A 23,880-nucleotide genomic window follows, 5' to 3' on the forward strand; every position below is an offset into this window, starting at 1 on the left:
ACTCTGGAGAGAAGTAGCGTGGAAAGAGCTTGGGCTTGGGAGTCAGAGGTCATGGGTTCGAATCCCGGATCTGCCACAGCTGTGTGACTGTGGGCAAGTCACTTCACTCACTTCTCTGGGCCTCAGTTACCTCATCTGTAAAATGGGGATTAACTCTGAGCCTCACGTGGGACAACCTGATGACCCTGTATCTACCCCAGCGCTTAGAACAGTGCTCTGCACATAGTAAGCGCTTAACAAATACAGACATTATTATTCTCCCTGCGACTCTGCAAACCCCAAAGGCAAAGAAACCCCAAAGGCTGAGAAACTACCCATCCTGGCCACCAGGTGGAGCCAAATGGCCGTGTTCAGTCGGAAGAAACCACCCAACTCGGCCAGCAGGTGGCGCCAAAAAAGCGTGTGAAAATAATAATCTAGATTAATTATAAATATTCAAATCCCCTGGAACGCCCGAGCCGTCCCAACTCCCGGGGTTGTCCCAGCCCGGGATCCCTGACAACCCTCCTCTCATCTCCCGAAATGCCTCTTGAGGGTCTCTATGTCCTGTCTCTCTTCTGCTCCCTTTATTCTGCCAGACCAGGGGACATTTATCTGGGCTGTTTGGCGTGGGTTCGAATCCTCCGTAGGGGAAGGCCACCTGGCCTCAAGTCAGAAGCTTAAGGGGAGAGGGAAGAAGGACAGGGAAAGGAAAGGTTCAGCCTGGAGCCTGGGGGAAGAACAAAATGACCCCAAATCTCCACCTCCTACACCCGGGCCCAGACAGGGCCCAGTTGCAGGGGAACTGGGCTAGGACGGGTTGGACGTTGGATCTGCCCGCCGATTCCGGACCTTGGTGTCTGCGGAAGTAACACCAAGCTATCCAACTTCTCTCCCCGGCCTTCCAGCCCCAAACTGTCCCTTCGCCCCAGGCCCCGCTAATTGGGCGAGAATCCAGGCCACTGGCTGTGGCCGGCCAGGCCCGGTGGAGAGTGAAAGAATTTAAATCTCCGTCCACAAAGCAGTTCCCCTGAAAGCGCTCCATCCGTGTCTAATCCAATAAGCAGTGGCCCATTCAGGAAACAAAGCGGTTCATCTGACAAAGGGCCCCAGATTCCATTCTCCCCAGCCCGCCCCTGGGCTCCGGGGAGGACTCCTCACCCCCCAGCTCAGGGCCGAAAGGCTGCCCGCCTCCTCGGCCCCGATGAAGTCGGTGGGTCTTCATCGGGGAATGGGATGGGGGAGCTTTGGAGGTTGGCTTTGGTTACCTGGAAGAGATAGATGGCTAGGCGGGGGAGGCTGATGGTCCTCTCCGGAAGCTTGTGCCTCAGTGGTTTTCCACGGGGCTCTGTGGGAAAAGCAAGGACGGCGAGCGCATGGCTTTCCATTGTCGGTGCTGGCCCCAACCCTAGTTGGGTCAGTAAATACGAAGACGGATTGTAATTTTCTTGAGGGCAGGGATTGTCTATTTCATAGCCTTGTGCTCTCCTCACACTTGATATAATGCTGTATTTATAGGAGGCACTCAGTGCTATTGGCTGGGACCCAGGATCTTCCTTAGATTTACAGATTTATTGAGCGCTGATTGTGCGGAGCACTGTAGTAAATGCTTGGGAGAGGACAATGGAGTCAACAGATTCGATCCCTGCCCTCAAGGAGTTTGAGGGCAGGGATCATAGCATGTGAAGTGGCATGGCCTAGTGGATTGAGCATGGGCCTGGGGGTCAGAAGGACTTGGGTTCTAATCCTGTCTCTGCCACTTGTCTGCTGGGTGACCTTGGGCAAGCCGCTTCACTTCTCTGGGCCTCAGTGACTCCATTTGTCTAATAATATGGGGATTAAGAGTATGAGCCTATGTGGGACATAGACTGTGCCCAACCTATCATCTTGTATCTACCCTAGTGCTTAGTCCAGTGTCTGGCACATAGGTAGTGTTTAACAAATACGTAAAAAAAACCCCCAAAAAACACTTCAAAACAAAAAAAAAAACCCTTCTCTGAGACTCAGTGACCTCATCTGTAAAATAGAGATTAAGACTGTGAACTCCACCCCCCACCACCCACCCCCGCCCCGGCATCCCCCTCTTGGGACATGGACTGTGTCCAACCTGATTAGCTTGTATCTCCCCCAGGGCTTAGTGTAGTGTCTGGAACATAGTAAGCACTTAAATACCATTAAAAACAAAAACAAAACAAAAAAACCCAAAAAACCTTCTCTGTCCCTCAGTGACCTCTTCTGTAAAATGAAGAATGGGACTGTGAGTCCTGCGTGGGACATGGACTGTGTCCAACCCGATTAACTTGTTTCTCCCCCAGTGCTTAGTACAGTGCTTGACACATAGTAAGAATTTAAATACCATTTGAAAAAAAAACCCAAAAAGCCTTCTGTGCCTCATTGATCTTATCTGTAAAATGGGGATTAGTACAGTACCTGGCACACAGTAAGCACTTAACAAATACGATGAAAAAAAACTCCTCCATCTCCAATGGCTGTGCTGAGCGGTTTTCCTTTCCCCAATCCCACTCTGTCTGCCCCTTGATGATGTGGGTGTCTTAGAGGTCACCTCTCAGGCATGAGTGATCTGGAAAGTTCCTCAAAGTTCCTGTGACCTTCACAGCCTCCACCCCAATTTGTGCCTCCCAAGTTTCTTCACTCAGCCTCCAAACGACTGCAGGAAGCCCAGCTGCGAGGTAGTGTCTGGTCAATTCTCCCCAGCCACCCCGCGGCTCTCTCTCCCTGGAAGCTTCTCCCTCACAGCCCTCTCCTGCTCCCCGCAGACATTCCAGAAACCCCAACCCTCTATCCGAGGGTCCATTCCAGCGGGCGAGAAGGGTTCTGGCCGGTGAGTCAGGGTAGCTGCAGACTGGTCTAGTCTGGGGTGGAGAGGCACAGAGAAGGGTGACTCAGCCGGTGTGTTCACTTTCTACCAGGCAACTTCTGTGGTGGGGACGGGGGCTTTGGGGCTCCATCTTTTGCCACCCCCCCAAAAAAAACCTCCCGGGGCTGCCCCCTTTGCTTCTCACATCCAACGGAAACTCCCGACCGTCGGCTTCCGGCCCTTCCACCAGCCCCTTCTTCTTATCTTTCCGCTTCCTCTTTTGCCCTTTGGGTTCACACTCTTCACCCCTCCAGTGCAAACCTCCTTTTAACCGTCCCTTGTTCGAAACCCTGGCTCATGGCTTTCCCTCTGCTGGTGCTCCCTCCCTTCCCTGGAAGGTGTCTTCCAAGCCACGTCCTCCAGGAAGACCTCCATGATATTTTTCCTCCTTCCTGGTCAGGTCACCTCATCAGCCACCTCTGCATTCACATACTATCTCTTTATTTCACAGCCAAATTTTGTTTTGCTTTTTTACATAATGACTCTTCTTCCTATTGCAATTTTGGTACTTTATGGGATCTTGTCTTCCCTACTAGACTATCAATTCCTGGAGGGCAGGGACCACAGCTTCTTTTCTTCTGTATGGTCCAAGTTCCCGGGCCAACATCCTGCTCACAGGAGAGCCCAGTTGCCACTGGGGATCTGTCAGCCCGTCAATCATATTTATTGAGCATCTACGGTGAGCAGAGCACTTTTCCAAGTGCTTGGGAAAGTACAATGTAACAATAAACAGAAACATTCCCTGCCCACAACAAGCTGACAGCCTAGAGGGGGAGACCGACATTAATATAAATTAATAAATTACAGGTGTGGACATAAATGCTATGGGACTGGGAGGGGGGATGAATAAAGGGAACAAGTCAAGATGACGCAGAAGGGAGTGGGAGAAGAGGAAAGGAGGTTTTAGGGAAGGCCTCTTGGAGATGTCTTCAATAAAGCTTTGAAGGGGGTCGGGAGAGCCACTGTTTGTGCTGCTGTGGATGGCAAGAAATATCAAGAAGAAAGGGCTCGGAGAGGAGGCCACAGTTCTGCTTCCCACCCGCCCTTTGCTCACTCCCAACCCCCTCACCTCCCCACCTGGGGGGGGGGGGCACCTTGGCTGCCCCTCACCCCTGCTGACCCCACTAGCCCCTCCCGGTGAGCTCGGTGGCTGGAACCAGCCCACATCAGCTCCTTGGGTGGTGGTGGGGGGAGGGGGTGGAGGCAGGGTTTTGCCCAGACCTCTGGAGCCAGATGCAGCCCAGAGGTCCAGCCCAGCCTGCTGCTTTGATTGGTCTGGATGGGGGAGGTGGGAGAGGTTGAGGATGGTTTGGGCAACCTACATTGCCCAAGGGCTTCGCTGGCGGGTGCCGAAGGCCCCGGGAGGCCTAGGCTGGTCCCAGCTTCCCGGGGTCTGGGACTAGCCAAGATTGGTGTGGGCATTTGCCCAGCTCCCCTAGACTGCAGGCTCATCCCCTAGACTGTAAGCTCATTGTGGGCAGGGAATGCATCTGTTTATTGTTGAATTGTACTTTCCCAAGCACTCAGTACTGTGCTCTGCACACAGTAGTGCTCAATAAATGCGATCGAATGAATAAATGAATGAAAGAATCTATCTGAGAAGCACTCTGGGCTGGCCATGAATTGGACCAAAGGAAATGGTGATTATAGTAATAATAAGAACAATAAAAATGACATTTAGCAAGCTCTGATTATGTGCTAAGCCCTGAGACAGATACAAAGTTGTCAGATTGGGCCCAGTCCCTGCAACACAGGGCTCACAATATCTGACCCCCATTTTACTGATAAGGACCTTTAGGCCCAGAGAGGTTAAGTGACTTGCCCTAGGTCACAGAGCGGGCCAAAGGCAGAGCTGCAACCAGAGCTCAGATCTCTAAACTTCTAACCCCGTGTTCTTTCAATTGTCTCTCCATCCCTAAGGAGCTATAACTTGAAAAAGAGACAGTTTGGGGGCAGTGGTACGCCATGCTACTCTATCACTAGCAGTTTTCAGACGGGAGGTAGCATCGTCTTTAGCATTCATTATTTTACTTATCCTTAATATGTTTCTTCTACCCTTCCTGCTTTCTTTTTTCCAGTTTCAGCTCACCGTTCAGTAGTTGTTTGGGTCTCCTGCCACCTCTCATTCTCCTCACCTGTTCCACCAGCATAGCTGTGTTTAGATGGGCAAAGCTTCAACTCTCAGTAACTGCCATTCCTTCTCCTCTTCCTCCTCCTGGTCTTCCTCCTCTCCCTCCTCCCCTTCCTCCTTCTTTTGCCACTAAGCTACATGCCTCAGAATGGTGGTGGAATTTTTCCCAGATAAGTTTCCAACTTTCTAGTACCTTTGATGTAGCAAACAGGATTCTCTGCCTTTTTTTTTCTTTTCCTTCTTTTGTTTCTTTTTTTTTTTTGGCTCAAACTCTTTGCCAAGGCTTTTGGTGAACTGTGGTTCCAAAATGCCCCAGGTCCTTATCCCTTCCCCCAACGCCTCCCCCTTTCCTCCCAAATCCCCCTCTCTCCCTCCCCTCCCCGGGCAAGGAGACCATTCACTCCCCATGGCGAATCTTCTTACTCCCTGGCCTTCTCGAATTCAGTCGGGGTGATCTCTCCGAGATACGTGTGAGCTTTTGAATAGCCCTTTCTTCTGCCAGAGGGCGATGGCCCCTCACGGACCCTGGCATCTGTTTGCCTTGGCAGCAGAATCCCTTGATTTCAAACACACAACGCCTCAGAACACCTTGATCCAGGCTGTCCCAGAGATGGGCAAGCTTGGCAGGAGCCCGGGTGAGGAGTGAGAAAAATCACACACACAGACACACAGATACGCACGCACGCACACACACACTCCTACCTTCCCTCCCCTTCCCCCTGCCCCAAAGCCTCCACCCCTACACTATTTACTGGATTCCAAATTCCAGCCGAAGAAAGGCAGGCCTTGTCTTTCCAACCCCTTTCCCCCCTCCTGCCCCAGGGCCTAGGGTAATATTGTGCGCTCTAAACTGATGCTGAACACAATCCCGCCGTGTCCCTTGAAGTACACAAAGGCCTCATTCATTCCGACGGCGCTGGGGCGGGCTGGGGCCAAACACAGCCCAGTGGTCTGTGGGGAAGGTGAGGCTTCCTGGCAGCGCCCTCTTTGTCTCCCAGAACCCCCCCAGGGCGGCTCCGGGGCAGACCGTCGTCCAGGAGGAGCCAGTCCTCCGGCTTCGGTTATTCCAGCTGTCCCAAGTGCAGCCAACTGTCCCTCTCTCCCTCCCTTCCCGAGCCCCCACCCGGCTGCCGGGACTCCGGTTCCTCCCAGGAGCCTGGCAGTTGTGGAAAAGGATTTCCTCGCTCAGGCTGGTCCCAGGGAAAGGCTAATTGGGGCAGTTGTCCCAAGGGGGGCACCCCCATACACACCACTGACAGCTGGGGAGCCCCTGGAAATTGCTCCGGGAAGACGGTCTAAGGGTGGGACACCTGCAGGGCCAAGCAGGTCCGCTCTCAGTGCCGAGAGCCCCAAATGACTGTCCTGCTTTGGATGTCTTGCCCCAGGTCCATACCACTGCCCTGCTGATTTTTTGGTATTTTTTTCAGTATTTTTTAAGCGCTTATTAGGTGCCAGGCACTGTTCTAAGTATTGGGGTGGATACATGCTAGTCAGGTTGGACACAGTCCCTGTCCCACACAGGTCTCACAGTCTTAATCCCCGTTGGAAAGATGAGGTCACTGAGACCCAGAGAAGTGATGTGACTTGCCCGAGGTGACAGAGTAGACAAGTGGCCTAGCCGGAATTAGAACCCAGGTCCTTCTGACTCCTAGGTCCGTGCTCTATCCACTAGGCCATGTTGCTTCTCTCTGCTGTCACTCTCCACATCTCTGCAGGAGTCGAGGCCCTTGGAGCCAGATCTTCCTTTGGGCTTAGGCGACTGATCCCCCACAGGGTATCGCCCTCTCCGCCTCTGCCCCCCAGCCAGTGGAGCCCCTGAGATGGCCCATGGAGGCCAGTTCTCGGGGCCACTCTTCCCCAACTCCTATCCCTGCGCATGCGGTCTTGTCCCTAAAGGATCCCTGGCCTGTTCTTCCCTCTAGACTGAAAGCTCATGTTCTACTGGACTCTCCCAAGCACTGAGGACAGTGCTCTACACACAGTAAGTGCTAAACAAATAGGTTTGAGTGACTGACTTGACGCTGAGGGGGCTGTTGGGACTGGGTCCGGGGCAGATGAGGGAGACCAGCGGGACCCACTCCTCCTTTCTGGTCACTCCTGAAGCCCAGGAGTCATGCCTGAGACCCCCACACGCCTGAGACCCCCACCCGCGGCCCCAACTCCGGGGAAACCGGGAATCTGAGGTGGATTTGGCACCATGCTGCAGAGGGAACATGGCTAGGAGACAGCTCTGCCCCCCCGGCCTGCTGTGTGATTGTCGGCAGACCACTTAACCTCTCTGGCCCTCAGCTTCCTCTTCTGTAAAACGCAGGGAGATCCCTGCCCTCCTTACTTCTTGGACTGTGAGCCCCGGGAGGGATTGGGTCTGTGTCCGAACTGAGCGTTAGCTTTGCCTGTCCCCCAACTCGCTACCCAAGGTGGGAATCGCTAATGTCGGCTCCGAGGCCGTGTTCTCAAATGAACATGGACCATGTCCAATATGATTAGCTTGTATTTACCCGAGAGTTTAGTACAGTGCCTAGCCCATAGTAAGTGCTTAACAAATACAATAAAAAAAAAGGAGGCTCCTGGAAGGGCAGATGTGGAAACGACCTTGAACGAAACCCCATTTTTGGGCTATGGAGTCAGCTTTCCTGGGACTCGGTTTCTGGGAGGAAGAATGGCGCTGGCATCTTTGGCCTCTGGATTGTATTCCCACATTCTGAGACACATATAGTTTCTTCCAAAGCTCTTTGGAAGACCCTCTGAACCGGCTCTGGTGCACTTTGGGAAGCGCTCAATCACATCACCAGATGGAGAGTCCCACAACTCTTTCCCAGCATCCCCTTGGGGCTTGAGTTTGCCCCAGCTCTGGGCCGAGACAATGAAAAAGCACTGCTTAGAGTAAAAACCTTTTTCTCTTTCCCTAGCACATTCCTCCCGAGTCTGCTCTCCTGGAGTTCTGCCATTCCAACCCTTTGGAAAGAGTCTGGGTTGCCCTAGTCCCAAAGATAGCGGCCAACTGCCTGGTGGCTCGGGACAGGCAAGTGTTTCGGGTAAAAGGAAAGGGAGGGAATGGAACAAGACACCCTGTGGCCTATCCTACCCCTGCCTCTAGTGATGCCCCTCCCCATATCCCAGGAAGCCCCTCTCAGTGGCTTGGCATGCTGGGAATGTGACCGGCTGCTGGGTGGAGGTAGACCTGCCCTCGAAAAGTAAAAATTGAACCTGCTGAACAGTGTTAAGTGTTTGTGAACAGGAGTGCGGTTCTTGGGAAGCAAAGCCAAACTTACCAGTTACAGCGCGAATCCAGGACATTACCAGTTACAGCGCGAATCCAGGACAGTGAGACTCAATGGTTCCCCTGAACCAGGTCAAAGATGCAAGCCAACCCCACCCCCCCAAACACCCAACCATTGTGACACCATCTTGCTGCCCCCTCCCCCCGCCACCGCCCCAGCCCCTGGAGAGGTGGGCTGAGCTACCTCAGGAGGGACAGTCCCCTTGGGAACTGTGAATGCTCCCGGGAGCACTGATATCACCCTAGGCCTACTGGGAAGTGACTCAGTGGGTGTCTCCTGCTCCCTCTTCCCCGCCCAGGCACCAGGAGGAGGAAATGAGAGACCCACACCTCAACTCACCCAACGGCATTAACCCAGCCCTCCTCAGGGCAGTGCACTGTACTAGGCGCCTGGAAGAATACGACAGTGGCAAGACACGAGCTCCCTGCCCTAAAGGAGCTTGCAGTCTAATGCTCACACTGGCATGATGGGAGGGAAAGAGGCTGCAGGGTCGGGGGAAGGAAGGAGAGAGAGAATTGCTGGGGAGACAGGGGTAGAAAGGGAGAAACAAGAGGAGAAGGAGAAAATGAGGGCATGGAAGCCATTTCCTCACTGCGATCTAAATGGAAGTCAGGCGCCCCATTACTTCTGTTCTGTTTCTGATCTTGGGGCTGAAAATTCCCTGCTTGCATCATGAGGCTGACTTTGCCTGCTTCCCTCAGAGAAGCAGTGAGGTACAGCGAGGACCTGGGTTCTCATCCCAGCTCCGCCATACGTTTGCCGTGTGACCTTGGACAAGTCACTTAACTCTTCTAGGCCTCAGTTTCCTCATCTGTAAAATGGGGATTCAACACTTACTTCCTCTTCAGTTCAGATTGGGAGCCCCGTGTGAGCCAGGGACGGTGTCTGACCTGCTTATCTTGAATCTACCCCAGGGCTTGACAAATGTAAACCACTTCATGGATATCACTGCATGATAATGATTAGCCATGAAGAGGTGCTAATAACCACTGGTCCACATCAGACAAAGGGCCACACGATGCAGACTGCCTGGAACATGTGTTAGGAGGGATTTTCTGGGGTTTTTTTGGCCATCTATAATAATAATAATAACGATAGTACTTGTTAAGTGCTTACTATGTGCCAAGCACCGTTCTTAAGTACTGAGGTAGATATAAGGTAATCAGGTTGAACACAGTTCCTGTCCCACATGGGGCTCACACTCTTATTCTTCATTTAAAGATGAGGTCCCCGAGGCACAGAGAAGTGAAGTGACTTGCCCAAGGTCACACAGCAGACTTGTGGTAGAGGGTCACCCAGGGGACTGGAACCAATTATTTCCACCACCATCGTCTCCTTAGATCCAGACTTACCACTGAGGCCACCACCGGCTCAAAAATACGACCACCACCGGCTCGCAGCTGGAGTAGCCAGGGAGGCCCCTGGGGCGGGGGAGAGGACCCGTCCCGCTCTGCCCAGGGACAAACAGAGTCCCCCACCGTGCCATTCTATAAAAACAATTTATTGAGATGATGTAATTACAGGCTTTTCTTTAAAAATTATTTGCAACTCACTGGCCCTGAGAATAGGCTTTTTTTTTGTTTGTTACATTCATTCGATTCAGTCCCTTATAAACCCCACACCTCAAAAACAACAACAGATTAGAACTTAAAAAAGGAAAGAGAATTCTAAACGCATTCTGGCCTGGTGGCCACGGTCACAGGAAGAAACCCTCCAGGAAGGTCCCTGGGGACCCTGCTGTGGGTTAGTGTTGACGCAGGCGGCAGCGGGCTGGGGTGGGAAGGGGAGGCGGGACACACGTCCGTATGGATCGGTCTTCCCAGAACCCCCTGGGATGGGGGCGGCTGAGCCCCTAACCCCCACGGGATGGGATGTTTCTTTTCTTGAGAGTCAGAGGGCTGGGTGGCTCACGGGAAGCATCTCTGACTTGGAATCGCTCGGCGCTAGGTCTTGTTGAGGGGCTGGAGAAAGGAACCTGCAGAGGGGAGCCTGGGCTTGGAGACTGAGTTGGAGGGCCTCAGGCTTCCCTGCTGGGAAATGGGCACAAGCCTTCCTAAACACCACTGCAAGGTCAGGATTCCTAGGGTGTGGGGAGCAATGGGCTGAGGAGGAGAGGTCTTCTTTGTGGTGACTGGGGCGTGGGACGGGAAGATGTCCGAGGGTCCCAACGGCAAGTTGGGCCAATGGTGGTTTGTCCAGGGCAGATCCTGATCCTGGTATTTTCCCCAAGGCTGTGATCCGGTGGCCCCTCTTCTGGATATGGATTTGGGGGAGGGAGGCTGAGGAGGAGGAAGTGCCAGGACAGGGGTAGGCAAACTGGACGTTCCACCTGTAAGCTCTCTGTGGGCAGGGAGCGTGTCTACCACCTCTACTGTACTGCATTTTCCCAGGAGCTTAGTACAGTGTTCTGCACATGGTAGGTGCTCAATATATACCACTGACTGATCAACTGACTGGACGATCGGTGCCGCTCTGGACCCCTTTTCTGGCTCGGCCGGCTTGTACGGGGACATGGCCAGGATTTAAGCAGGGTGGGGATGGCATCTGGGGCAACCCACGACCTCCACGTGGGCACTCCCAGGTCAAGGGCGTTTCTCTCCCCGCTGGCCTAGGTGACAGCTCGACAGCAGGGAGAAGGAGAATGGGGGAGACAAATTCAAAGGGTGAAACAGGGTGAGACAACGAGGGGACAGACAGATACACTGGCTCCCTCTTCACACTTGCTCTTTCCCTGCAGGCAAGAGCGAGTCTGCTCAGGACCCTCAAGAGAACACAGAGACCTGGTGGGCTGCCCCTCTCCTTGCCCAGCCAGAACACCACCACTCAAACACTGCTCCGAGGAGGCAGCCTCTCCCTCTCTGAGTCAGGAAAAGGCAAGCTGGGTGTTGATAAAAAAAAAACAAAAAACAAACCCAAAGCCCAACCCCACAAAGGACGCGGTATCTGGGGTCGGGGGTTCAGGGGTCGTAGGGTCAGGGAGGGGTGAGAGAGGGGCTGACCCGCCTGTGCCAGGTGGTCCTGTTTAAGGTGCTCTGGGGCCCCGCCTGTTCGGCGAGAAAACCTTCCTCCGTGGTCCCGTGGCTTCCAGCCCCCCGTCACCACCCCCAATCCGGCCGGCACCCACGGCCACCCAGTCGGGTGTTGTGTTTCCCCATTGGCCCCCGCGGGGGGGCGTGTCGCTCCCTTCAGCACTCATCTTCCTGGTAGATCTGTTCGTCCAGCTCCTGGGACTCCAGGTGCTCCAGGCGGTCCGTCCGGCCACTCATAATCTCGTCCGGCGTTTTCATGAACCTGGAACCGGGAGGAGAGGGGCAGGGGAAGAGGAGAGACTGTCAGTGTCCCCCGAGCCTCCTCCTCCCTCACTGCCCCCTATGCTCCGGGGCACCCTCATCCTCTGCAGAACACTGGCCAGAGAGGACGTTTTCTAAGACTAGCAATGATTATGATAATTGTGGTATTATGTGCTCACTATGTGCCAAGCACTGGGCTAAGAATGGTGTGGCCTAGTGGATAGAGCACTGGCCTGGGTTCTAATGCTCTATCACTTGCCTGCTATGTGACCTTGGGCATGTCATTCTCTTCTCTGGGCCTCAGTTCCCCCATCTGAAAAATGGGGATGAAAACTGTGAGCCCAAAGAGGGATACTGTCGGTGTCCAACCCAATTTACTTGCATCCACCCCAGCGCTTAGTACAGTGCCTGGCACAAAGTAAGCGCTTAACAAATACCACAAAAACCCCCCAAAAAACTAGGCTTGGTAGAAGATAATTAGATCAGTCAATATCCCTTGTCCTGTCCCTACATGGAACTCACAGTCTATAGGGGAGGAAGAATGGATACTTATCACCATTTTAGAGATGAGGAAACTGAGACACAGAGAAGGAGCACGGCTTACCGGAAAGAGCCCAGACCTGGGAATCAAAGAACCTGGGTTCTAATCCTGGCTCCGCCACTTTCCTGTTGTGTGACCTTGGACAGATCACTTAACTTTCCAGGCCTCACCTTCCTCATCTACAGAATGGGAATTCAATACCTGCTCTCCCTCCGACTTAGACTGTGAGCTCCACATGAAACCTGGTTGTCTTTTATCTACCCTAGTGCATAACACAGTGCTTGACACATAGCACTTAACAAATACCACAGTTGTTAAGTCAAGTGACTTGCCCAAGGTCCACACAAGAAGCAGAGCCAAGATTACAAGCTGAGTCTGCTGATTTTCAGTCTTGTGCTCTTTCCCTTATGCCACACTGCTTCTCCCAAGGTGAGGAGATGGGGAAGCCTGCTAAGGCTTTGGGAGGTGGCGGGGAGGAAAAGAAGAAAAAGAGGATTAAGAAATGGAGAAAAAGGATGATGAAGTCCAGAAGAGGAGAAAGAGAAGGAAGATGTCTAAAAGAGAAGGAAGAAGATGAAGAAGTCTAAAAGAGGAAGAGAAGAAACAGGAAGTCCAGAAGGAGAGGAATAGAGTGATGAAGTCTAGAAGAGGAGGAAATGGATGAGGAAGTCTAGAGGAGGAAGAAGAGAAGGATGATCAAGTCTCAAAGAAGAGGAAGAGAAGGATGGCCAAGTCTCAAGGAGGAAGAAGAGGATGGCAAAATCTAGAAAAGGAGGAAAAGAAAGATGAAGAATCCAGAAGAGGGGGAAGAGAAATGGGGGAGGAGGATCAGCTGATCAATCAATACTATTTACTGGGCATCTACTTAATGCAGAGTACTGTACCAAGCCTTGGTACATGTTATAGGAGTCACACGTACCATGCCTGCCCTCAAGGAGTTGACAATCTAATGAGTGAGAACATTACCCTGTTAACGTTTAGTGATGTACTGCCCACTGGGTGTGAGGGGGACAGGTGTAGGGACATGAGTGGAAAGAGACACCTGCATCTTCAGCAAACTTTCAATTCCAGATTCCTGCCATAATGAAAAATCGCCAAGACTGAGTGCTTAGAGGTGAGACTGAATGCTGACTAAGTCTGGGTCTCCTTGATAACGGCTGCCTCGGACCAGGGGTGGGGCAGGTCAATGTGGGTTCACCTTGGGGGAGAGGCAGGGTGAACTATTGTGTGGAGCTAGGGATGGGGTGGAGGGAGATTGGTGCCAGCTCCTGATGGGGGTCAAACTACTGTTAGGTGGTGGAAAAAATTTTCTGCAACCTGTCTGCCCCTTAAATGACCCTCATACATCTCCCACCTGTGTCGGCAAGTGATGGGGAGAGTTGGTCCACAAGGCACAGCTAGTCTGGTAAGTGTTAGGCTGGAGCCTGCCAGGGTGGGTCGCTTCTAAATGAGATCGAGCCCTGATGGGTCAGGAGTCAGCCTGATTGACAGCTCCTACTCAGAGGTGCTGGCAGGTGGGTGCTGCCTGCTGGGATGGCTCTGAGGTACCTCTACTCCCCACAAAGGCTAGAGCTGGACAAGTCCAAAATGCTCCACCCATCAGGTGGACTTGAGGACGTCAGGGTGCCCAGGGAGGGGCTGAGAGGTGGGACTAATGGTCCATTGTGCCCCAAGAGCTGGGCTGGCCCCATGCTCGTGTGGGCAGGGAATGTGTCTGTTTGTTGTTGTATTGTACTCTCCCAAGCGCTTAGTACAGTGCTTTGTACACAGTAGGTGCTTAATAAATACGACTGAATGAATGAACACACATTTGAGGCCAGAGGGAAATTTTCCCCAGAATGTACCTGTACAAACTCCCTGTCCTCCCCGTCCCCAAAGGCCTGGCCCTTGCAGGCTAGGGGCCGACCTCGGTCATGTGACACCTCTCACCTGATCACCCTCCCTTTATAAAGGGGGCAATGCTGGAATCTGCCACCCGGGCCAGGGATGATGTGGAGAGAGGGGAGGTGTGGTCGGCGGGGGTCAAGCCAGGCCTCCAAGAGGTTGTGGGGGGACTCCTGGAAGTTAGATGCACCTCCTCCCCATCCCTGCAGACTTCGGGGCAATATGCCCTCCCTCGCTCCCTAACCCCTCCCGAACGACGGAGCCCACCCCGCCAGCAAGAGGAGAGAAGAGACACTACCTGAACAGAAGTCTCTGTCCCGGCTCCTTCCTGATGATGTTGAGTTTGTAGTAGTGACGCAAAGCTCTGGACATTTTCTCATAGGTCATGTTGGTTCTGTTCTGTTGGATCAAAGGTGAAGAGAAGAACGAGCTCCCTGTTAGACCATAAAGCTCCTTGTGGGCAGGGAGCATGATTCTGGCTTCTTAGCCACTTTGCCAGGCCCTTCTTCCTCTCTGTAAATCATTTGGGGTCTGTATCTCTCCATTAGATAGGAAGCTCCCAGAGGGCAGGGAATGGGTGTCTTTTACCTGTATCGTACTCTGCCAGGTGCTTAATGCAGTGCTCAATAAATACTACAGAGGGGTTGACTGGTGCAGTGCATCACTGTTAGCAGGTGCTCAGTAAGTGCTCACTCTGAGCCAAGCACTGGGGCAGAGAGAGGAGCATCAAATCAAACCCCATGAAACCTGGCAAATTCCCCAGGGGCCCTAGGGGGTGGGGGGTAGGGGGCGAAGGGGGTCTCGGTACTGAAACTGAAGCATCTAATACTCTCAGAGGCCCAGCTGGATTGGGAAGCCACCAAGGGCACTCACTAGCCCAGCCTGCTCCCCTGCCCAGCTTTAATCCTTTGGGCTGGGGGCTCTTGGGGGAGAGAAGGGGCTTCTATGCCCCAAAGTGGTTCTGGGACATGGAGTCCTGCCAATACCTCATGGGAAGTGTCTGGTGTTACAGGGACTACATATCAGCAATGACTTGGTGAGAAAACAGGATCCCACCCCACCAGGAAGGGTCATTCATGTGTCACCTTGCCAGGCAGAAACTCCAAAGGAAGTGTTTTCTGGAGCTCAGAGGGAGTGGGCAGGGGAAGAAAAGTTATGGGGGTAGATGGGGCGCATCATGCCAGGTGGTCCCCTTGGCCGCTGTCTCAGCGTTGGCGGGGGCAGAGGCGAGACAGAAGCCAGCATCCCACCCTGGGGAGAAACCATAAAGCCGGATGCCCACACTACACACCCTTTACCTTATGGTTTCCCCAGAGCCGTGCCAGCCCGTTGGGGTCCACTATCCGGAATATCTTGGATTCCTTGTCTTCCCACCGGATGAAGTTCTCGTACCGGCTGTCGGAGAGCAGCTGATAGACGTAATCCCAGAGCAGCCTGCAGTCTGCGGGGGAAACAAGGCAAGGGAGATGCCAGTCAGAGGGGCCCCGGGTTGAGGTCTGTTGGTTGTAAGTGGCCTGCTTCCATCCCTGCCAGGTGCCGACTGTGGACAGAGGCCCCAGAGCCATGCAGAGGTAACTGTGCCTCAGTTCCCTCAACTGTAAAATGGGGATTGAGACTGTGAATCCCACATGGAACAGGGACTGTGTCCAAATTGATTGGCTTGTATCCTCCCCAGTGCTTAGTACAGTGGCGCTTAACAAATACCATCATTATTATTATTATTAGAAGATGTGATTCTTGCCCTCAGGGAGCTGCTGGTCTCTCTGTTCTTCCATCTCCTCCCACACTGCCATCGTGCATCTGGCACACGAGCCCATGGTACCCGGGGCAATGACGTAGGCTGGAAACTAAAAGGCAGCTGACCCTCTTGGCAGCTCTGACAAAATGTTCCTCCACCCCGAGGCCCAGGCATGTCCCAGGAGTTGCAGGGGCAACTGAGATGGGCACAGGGCTCCCGCTCCAGGCTGGGGTTGCCCAGTAGGCTGGCTAGGCTTTAGCCCTGGTACCTGTGGCCAGAACTCTGAGACTGGGAGGGTCAGTGCCGTGACAGGACATCGCCCCGCTCCTTCTGGGCATCAGCCCTCTCCTTCCCGGCTTGGACACCTTGGGCTGCAGCAGTAGGAGCGGAGCTGGCATTTAGGGTCCCGGAACTGGTCCCAGGATGAATTTAACCTATCATAGTGAAGAGGCTGCTGCTTGGAGGCCTCTGACCGGGCTCTGACCGTGCGGCTGCTTCTGAGAGTTTTTTTTTAAAAAAGGTATTTGTTAAGCACTTACTCTGAGCCAGGTACTGTACTAAGCGCTGGAGTAAGTACAAAATCATCAGGTAGGACAAAATCCCTGTCCCATATGAGGCTCCCGATTTTAATCCCCATTTTAACAAATGATGTAATTGAGACACAGAAGCTGGGTTTTTTAAAATGGTATTTGTTAAGCACTTATTATATGCCAGGCTCTGTACTAAACACTGGGGTAGATGCAAGCTAAGCATGATGGATACAGTCCATGTCCCACATGGGCTAACAGTTTTAATCCCCATTTTACAGATGAGGTAACTGAGGCACAGAAAAGTGAGGTGACTTGTCCAAGATCACACAGCAGACAAGTGGCAGAGCTGGGATTAGAACCCAGATTTTCCTGACTCCCAGGCCCAAGTTCTATCCAATAGGTCATGCTGCTTCTCTGAGTTTTATGGGAACTCCAGACTGTGGTGCTTTTTCTGTTGCAGAAAGAGCATGAATACTATTAACAATTATGACATTTGTTAAGTGCTTACTATGTGCCAAGCAGTATACTAAGCACTGGGGGAGATACAAGATAATCAGGTCAAACACAGTCCCTGTCCCATATGGGACTCACAGTCTTAAAGGGAGGGTGGGGGGGAAGGGGGGATGGGCATCTTGTTCTCATTTTACAGATGAGGAAACAAAAGTGAAGTAATTTGCCCAAGGACACCAAGCTGGAAAGTGTCCAAGCCTGGATTAGAACCCAAGTCTCATGACTCCCAGAACTCTTCGGTCTTTCCACTAGGCCACGCTGCCTTTGGGAGCTCCTAACAAGGGAAATTTATGCAAAAGGAAGTCAGCCGCAACCCAGGAGAGTGTGTAAGAAAGTTAACCTGAGTTCCGGAAACTGGCCTTAAGGAGCAGGGAAGGAAGTTGGAGTTTTCTGGTTCAGAATAATAAATATTATATTTATCAAGCACTTACTGTGTGCCAAGCAGTGGGATAAGATATCAGATAATGCAATCAAATGCAATCTCTGTCACACCACGGCTCACAGTCCAAAGGAGAGGACAGTGCAAGTCTTAGTCCCATTTTACAGAGGAGGAAACAGGCCAAGAGATTAAATAATAATGATGGTATTTGATAAGTGCTTACTATGTGCCAAGCACCATTTTAAGAGCTGGAATCAGATTGGACACAGTGCCTGTCCCACATGGAACTCACACTCTTAATCCCCATTTTACAGATAAGGTAAGTGAGGCCCAGAGAAATCAAGTGGCTTGCCCAAACTCACAGAGCAGACAAGTGCCGTTGCTGGGATTAGAACCCAGGTCCTTCTGACTCCCACGTCTATGTTCTATCTACCAAGCCACCCCTGCCCAAGGCCACAGAGCAGGTCAGCAGATCTGGAACCTGGGTGTCCTGTCTTCAGGTCCCGTGCCCTCGCCACAAGCCACACTGCCTCCCAGCAGGGTGGCGGGTTGGACGGGGACTGTCAGGGGAGAAGCCGGCTGCCCCCGGGCTCTGTTTGTGAGGGACCTAAATCAGTCCGACTGGCCAAACCGGTGAGGGAGGCCCAAAGCAGGAATGAGGTGAGTCCCCTCGTCTTCGGGGTGGGGAGCACCGAAGCGTCTGATATTAAACAACTAAACGAGAGCGGCAGGAAATCCCCTCTGCCCATGTGACAGGGAATGGAATCAGTTGGCTGACACCCCCAATGCTGGGAAAAATCTCTAGGGACATCAATCAAGGCCTGGGACAGAAACAGCACGGCCTAGCTGATAGAGCCCAAACCTGGGAGTCAGAAGGAACTGGGTTCTGATCCCGGCTCTGCCACTTGTCTGCTGGGTGACTTTGGGCAAGTCACCTCACTTCTCCGGGCCTCAGGTAATAATAATGTTGGTATTTGTCAAGCGCTTACTATGTGCAGCGCACTGTTCTAAGCACTGGGGTAGATACAGGGTGATCAGATTGTCCCACATGGGACTCACAGCTTTAATCCCCATTTTACAGATGAGGTAACTGAGGCACAGAGAAGTTAAGTGACTTGCCCACAGTCACACAGATGACAAGTGGCAGAGCCTGGATTCAAACCCATGACCTCTGACTCCCAAGCCCGTACTCTTTCCACTGAGCCACGCTGTTTCTCTAGGTACCCCATCTGTAAAATAGGGATGGAGTCTGTGAGCCCCATGTGGGACAGGGACTGCATCCAACCTGACTAGCTTGTAACGACCCGGGCGCTTAGCACAGTGCCTGGCACCAAGCAGGTGCTTAACAAACACCATTAAAAAAAAGACTCCGGGAATGGACCAGTACCTTGGGTGGACAGTGGAATGGGGGCGGGGGGCTGGACTCTGCACCCTGGATCGCAATCCCCCAGCCTCCTGCCAGGCACTGCTCACTCCTCACAAATCCCCGAGGTTGGGGAGGGGGCATGAACTGCCGGGTTGGGCCGGTGGTTCCTCTCTAGCCTTTCCGCTCAGTCCAGCCCCCAGCCACCAAGCTGGGAGACTTGCTCTGAGGTGGGGGATAATAATATTGGTATTTAATAATAGTGGCATTTTTAATGTACCAGTCACTGTACTAAGCGCAGGGGTGGATACAAGTAAATCAGGTTGGACACAGTCCCTGTCCCATATTCATTCAATAGTAGTTATTGAGCGCTTACTATGTGCAGAGCACTGTACTAAGCGCTTGGAGTGTAAAATTCGGCAACAGATAGAGACAATCTCTGCCCAATAATGGGCTCCCAGCTCACAGTCTCAATCCTCATTTTAGAGATGAGGGAACTGAGGCACAGAGAAGTTAAGCGCCTTGCCCAGGGTCACACAGCTGACAAGTGATGGAGCCGGGAGTAGAACCCATGACCTTCTAACTCCCAGGCCCATGCTCTATCCACTACGCCATGCTCCTTGGGTTGGGCTGTGGTCCCTTCCTGAGGGTGCCTGTCCCCGGCCCCACTGGTGAAGACCACCGAGGGGCACCTGGCTTCCAGTTGGTGACCTCATCACACTATGCTGCACGCTCTGAGTGGTGTGTGACATCATGGGTGTAGAGACAAGACTCTTTTTCCTTTCCTTCTTGATGCCAGCCTCCTTTGGAGTGGGGGAGAAAACCAAATCGCCCCCTGCAGGAGTGGAGAACAGGGGGCTGGCCCTGAGCCCCCTGGGAGTCACGTCTGGTTGGACTGTGATCAATCGTATTTATTTGTTAACGATCTATGTCAATAATAATAATAATGTTGGTATTTGTTAAGCGCTTACTATGTGCAGAGCACTGTTCTAAGCGCTGGGGTAGACACAGGGGGATCAGGTTGTCCCATGTGGGCTCACAGTCTTAATCCCCATTTTACAGATGAGGGAACTGAGGCACAGAGAAGTTAAGTGTTATTTATTGAGCACTTATTGTGTGTGGAGCACTGTATTAAGGGCTTGGGAGACTGCAATAGAACAATGAACACATTAAACAGATGAGGTAACTGAGGCACAGAGAAGTGAAGGGACTTGTCCAAGGTCTCATACAAGTGGCAGAGCCTGGATAAGAACTCAGGTCCTTCTGATACCAGGCCCTCTGCTCTTGGGCGAGGCGTAGGACCCCACGGGTGGACAACGGAGTTGGGGATTTAGGTTCGGTTGCCCTAGCGCTGAACTGTAAGCTCACTGAGGGCAGGGAATGTGTCTTCCAACTCTGTTCTACTGTACCCTCCCAAGGGCTAAATACAGTGCCCTGCACTCAGTAAGTGTTCAATAAATAACATTCACTGATTGGTTGATCCTGGGCTCCCTTAGGAAGGCATCGGCTAACCGGCCCTCGCCCCTTCTCGCTTCTGACCCGGGGGGGGGGGGGGGGGGGGGGCGGCGGGGGTCTGTGGGCAGCAGCTGCTGGGGAGAGGTGGCAGCGTGACCTAGAGGATAAAGCCCGGGAGTCAGAAGGTCAGGGGTTCTAATCCCGGCTCCACCACATGTCTGCTGTGTGACCTTAGGCGAGTCACTTCACTTCTCTGGGCCTCAGCTTCCTCGTCTGTAAAACAGGGAATTAAGAGTGAGAGTGTGGGACAGGGACTGGGTCCAACCTAACTTGTATCTACCTGAGTGCTTAAAACAGTGCTTGGCACATAGTAAGCGCTTAAGAAGTACCATGATCATTATTAAGATGCTTTTCCCTTCTCCCACAGTGCAGACTCTGGACGCGAGGGCAGAGGAAGTCCCCTGTGCCCATCGGGTAAGACCCAAGGGCGGGGAGGGGTTGGGTGGGAAACGACGCCAGCGTTGGGAAACGCAGTCTCAGACTTGGCCGGGCTCAAACGGGGATTAAACAAACAGCTGTAGCTTCAAGCGGCTCCTCGGCCCCCTGGCCCCCCGGCCCACGGCTGTTTGCTCAGGTCCGGGAGCGGCCAAGGAAGCCGGCGGATGCCAGCCCTCTTCACCGGGGGCCGGGGACACCTGTTTCCCACGCCGGGCCGGAGTCCCCGGCCTCTGTCTCACGGCTCTTCTCTCAGCCTGCAGGTTAGCCCCGGGGCTGGGTTTTCGTCCAGAGAATGCAGGGGGTGGGTAAAGGAGATTCCCAGGGGCTCCCTCCGTCCCAGTCTTCCCCTCTGTTGCTGGGATGTGGCGCTAGGGCATCTCGACCCACATCCTCCACTCTACTGTCCAGCCGTGAGGCCCCCAGCTCCTTGCCCAGGAACAGAGGGCCTGGGGAGCCCGGGGGACCACACGTTGGGTTCTTCGGAGCTCGGCAGAATATTACTGTGGCATCGTGGCAATAGTATACGGGCCTGGGAGTCAGAAGGACCTGGGTTCTAATCCCAGCTCTGCCACTTGTCTGCTGTGAAAACTTGGACAAGTCACACCACTTCTCTGTACCTAGTGATCTCATTTGTAAAATGGGGATTAAGACTGTGAGCCCCCTGTGGGACCGGGACTGTGTCCAACCCAATTTGCTTATATCCACCCCACAGCTTAGTACAGTGAGCAACGCAGAGTAAGAGCTTAACAAACACCACAATTATTATTATTAGGGTGCTGGGCTATGGGGGAGCTGCCGAACGGCTGCTGTCTTCTTCCCCTGGGGGTCCGAACCCTCCCCACCGGGACAGAGAGTTCCCGGTGGGCCAGGGGGTGGATCCCAATTGGATTTCCCTCATATCTCTGCCCAAATTGAGCTCAAGGCCAGCCCGGTTTCAGGACTGGGGAAAAGTCATCTCTGCCACCCACCACTACTTCCTGTAGACTCCTGGTCCCAGATCAGCTCTGGGATTCCAGCTGGCCAGGCCCGTCCGCCCCACGGAATGTCCCGGCCTGCTTCTTCTTCAGGCAGAAGTCTTCCCCGCTGACGGCCAGTTGTTTGGTCTGACTGTAACGTATCTACCCCAACATGGGGCATGGGATTAGGCACCTACTTGGTGCCTAACCGAGCCAAGGATTATTGCTATCGATTAGGCATTCTCTTCCTGGCCTAGCTGGGCCTAGAACCCAGGTGTCCTGATTCCCAGAGTCATGCTCTTTCCATTGGGCCGAGGCTTGCAGCAGGAAGCTGATAAAGGGCAAAACCACTTGGGAGCGACTTCCCAAGGAGCGGAAAAACCCCAACTGACTCAGAGATCAGGGGGCCCTCGATCTGTGAAACAGTGGGACTTCTTCCTTCCCCTAGCCTCTCCTTCTCTTCCTGTCCAACCTCCTCCTCCTTTTCATCCTCCCTCTCCTCTTCTCCTTCCCATCCTCCTCCTCTCCTCTTCTCCCTTCTTCCTCCTCCTCTCCTCCTGCTCCTCCCCCTCTGACATGCTTGGTCATCCTCCTCAATCGAAACCGGAATAACTCGCCTGCTCTTTTCGGGAACCAGGTAAACAGGACACAGAGAGAAGGGCAAATATTGTATCCCGGGCCCGTCCTCAGGGTGGGATTGCCACCTCCGTTTCGTGTTCGGATTACTGGGCCGTTCCTTAAAGATGCCCTGACCAGGTCCGAGGAATCCCTCAGGCCCGCTTGGCGGTTTTCGACCAGGTGACAGCTAGATTGGAAGCAACCATCCTCCTACCCAACGCTCTGCTGATTGCAGGCACAGCATCAGTGGGAACAGCTTAAAGAGGAGGCTTCATTGAAAACACGGAGGAGGCAGTGTTGTCTAGTGGAAAGTGCAAGGGGCTGAGAGTCAGGAGACCTGGGTTCTAAACCCAGCTCTGTCATTGGCCTGCTGTGAGACCTGGGGTGAGTCACTCCCCTCTTGGGGCCTCAGTTTCCTCATCTATAAAATGGGGAGAAGATCCCCACTCCCCCTTCCTCCCAAGAGTGTGAGCCCTTTAATAATAATAATAATTATGGTATTTGTTAAGTGTTTACTATGTGCCCCCACTGTACTAAGCGCTGGGTGTGCAGGGGAGGGACTGTGTCTGATTTGAGTATCTGGAGAAGCAGAGAGGTCTAGTGGAAAGAGCATGGGCGTGGGAGTCAGAGGGCCTGGGTTCTAATCCTGGCTTTGCCACTTGCCTGATGTGTGACCCTTGACAAGTCACAACTTCTCGGGGGCCTCACTTTCCTCATCTGTAAAACAGAAATTCGATACCTGTTCTCCCTCCATCTTAGACTGGGAGTCCCATCTGGGACAGGGTCTGTGCCTGACCTATCATGTAACTGCCCCAGTGCTTAATACAATGCTTGGCACATAATAGGCACTTAACACATTTACTATTATTATCATTATTATTATTTCGATACACCAGCACTTAGCAAAGTTCTTGGCAAGTAGTAAGGATTTACCAACCATACTAGTAAATACTACTATGAAACTATTATGTACAGAGAGAACTTAGTAGTTGATTGGCCACTGACATCCCCAGAAAAAGTACTTTTCAGCTCCAGAGACATCCACTCTCCTCAGTCCTCAAGTCCCCCGGCCCACCCTGGGCTCCACCCCAAGAGAGCAGGCCCAGGGTGGAGCAGTGAGCAGGATGGGGGTTGGAGTCACTAGGCATCCACATGTCCAGCACCCCACTGACCCCTAACCTCCCCGGTCCAGCCACGACGTCTTGCCCGACAGCAGCTCTCTGGAGCCCCGGACGCCCCTCACCTCCCCGCTCTATTCCCAACATCCCGCCCAGCAGCAGCTCTCCGGGGGCCTGGTCGCCCCTCGCCTCTTAGTTCTGGCCCCGACGACCTGTCTGGCAGCCCCTCACCAGCCCTGAAAACCCACCCGGCAGCCACAATCTGAGAGGGGCCCGGCCGCCCCTCACCTCCTCACTCCGGCCCTGACATCCCACCTGGCAACCCCTCACTTCCCTGCTCCTTTCCTGACATCCCATCCGCAGCTCTCTGGGGGTCCTGCCATCCCCACCTCCTTGCTCCAGCCCCAACGTCCCATCCAGCAGCCACTCTCCAGGGATCCACCCGACGGCGCCCAGAGTCGGTCCCGGGAGAGGGCAAAGGACCTACGGGTATGTCATCCGCCCTCTAAGGATCCCATCCCGGCTCTCCCTGAGACCATTGTGGCCCCATGTTACTCCCTTCCCAGGCACCCTCGGCCTGCCGGGCCTGAGGAAACAGACTGTCCAGTTCAGCCTTCCCCCACTCATGGGAGGATGGTTCCAGGCTCCCCTGGAACCTTCCACTCGACTCTACCCCGGCAACCCGCCCCTCTGGGCTCCTCCCCTCCGGGCCCTCCGCGGCGGGGGCGGCA

The 23,880-nt window shown here is 53.4% G+C and overlaps 1 protein-coding gene across 1 annotated transcript in view; it reads right to left on the bottom strand.

Moving 5' to 3' along the window:
* Positions 1 to 9,749: 9,749 nt before the first annotated feature.
* ETV6 (ETS variant transcription factor 6) overlaps positions 9,750 to 23,880 on the bottom strand; it is a 125,056-nt gene continuing 110,925 nt past the window's right edge. Inside the window, exons 6-8 of the mRNA XM_029076034.2 lie at positions 15,283 to 15,425; positions 14,283 to 14,383; positions 9,750 to 11,560 (exon numbers count right to left, since the gene is read on the bottom strand). Of these exons, the coding sequence (XP_028931867.1) occupies positions 11,455 to 11,560; positions 14,283 to 14,383; positions 15,283 to 15,425 (350 nt within the window). The 3' untranslated portion in view covers positions 9,750 to 11,454. The remainder of the gene's footprint in view (positions 11,561 to 14,282; positions 14,384 to 15,282; positions 15,426 to 23,880) is intronic.

Source organism: Ornithorhynchus anatinus, chromosome 11, assembly GCF_004115215.2.
Source record: "Ornithorhynchus anatinus isolate Pmale09 chromosome 11, mOrnAna1.pri.v4, whole genome shotgun sequence".
NCBI lineage: Eukaryota > Metazoa > Chordata > Mammalia > Monotremata > Ornithorhynchidae > Ornithorhynchus > Ornithorhynchus anatinus.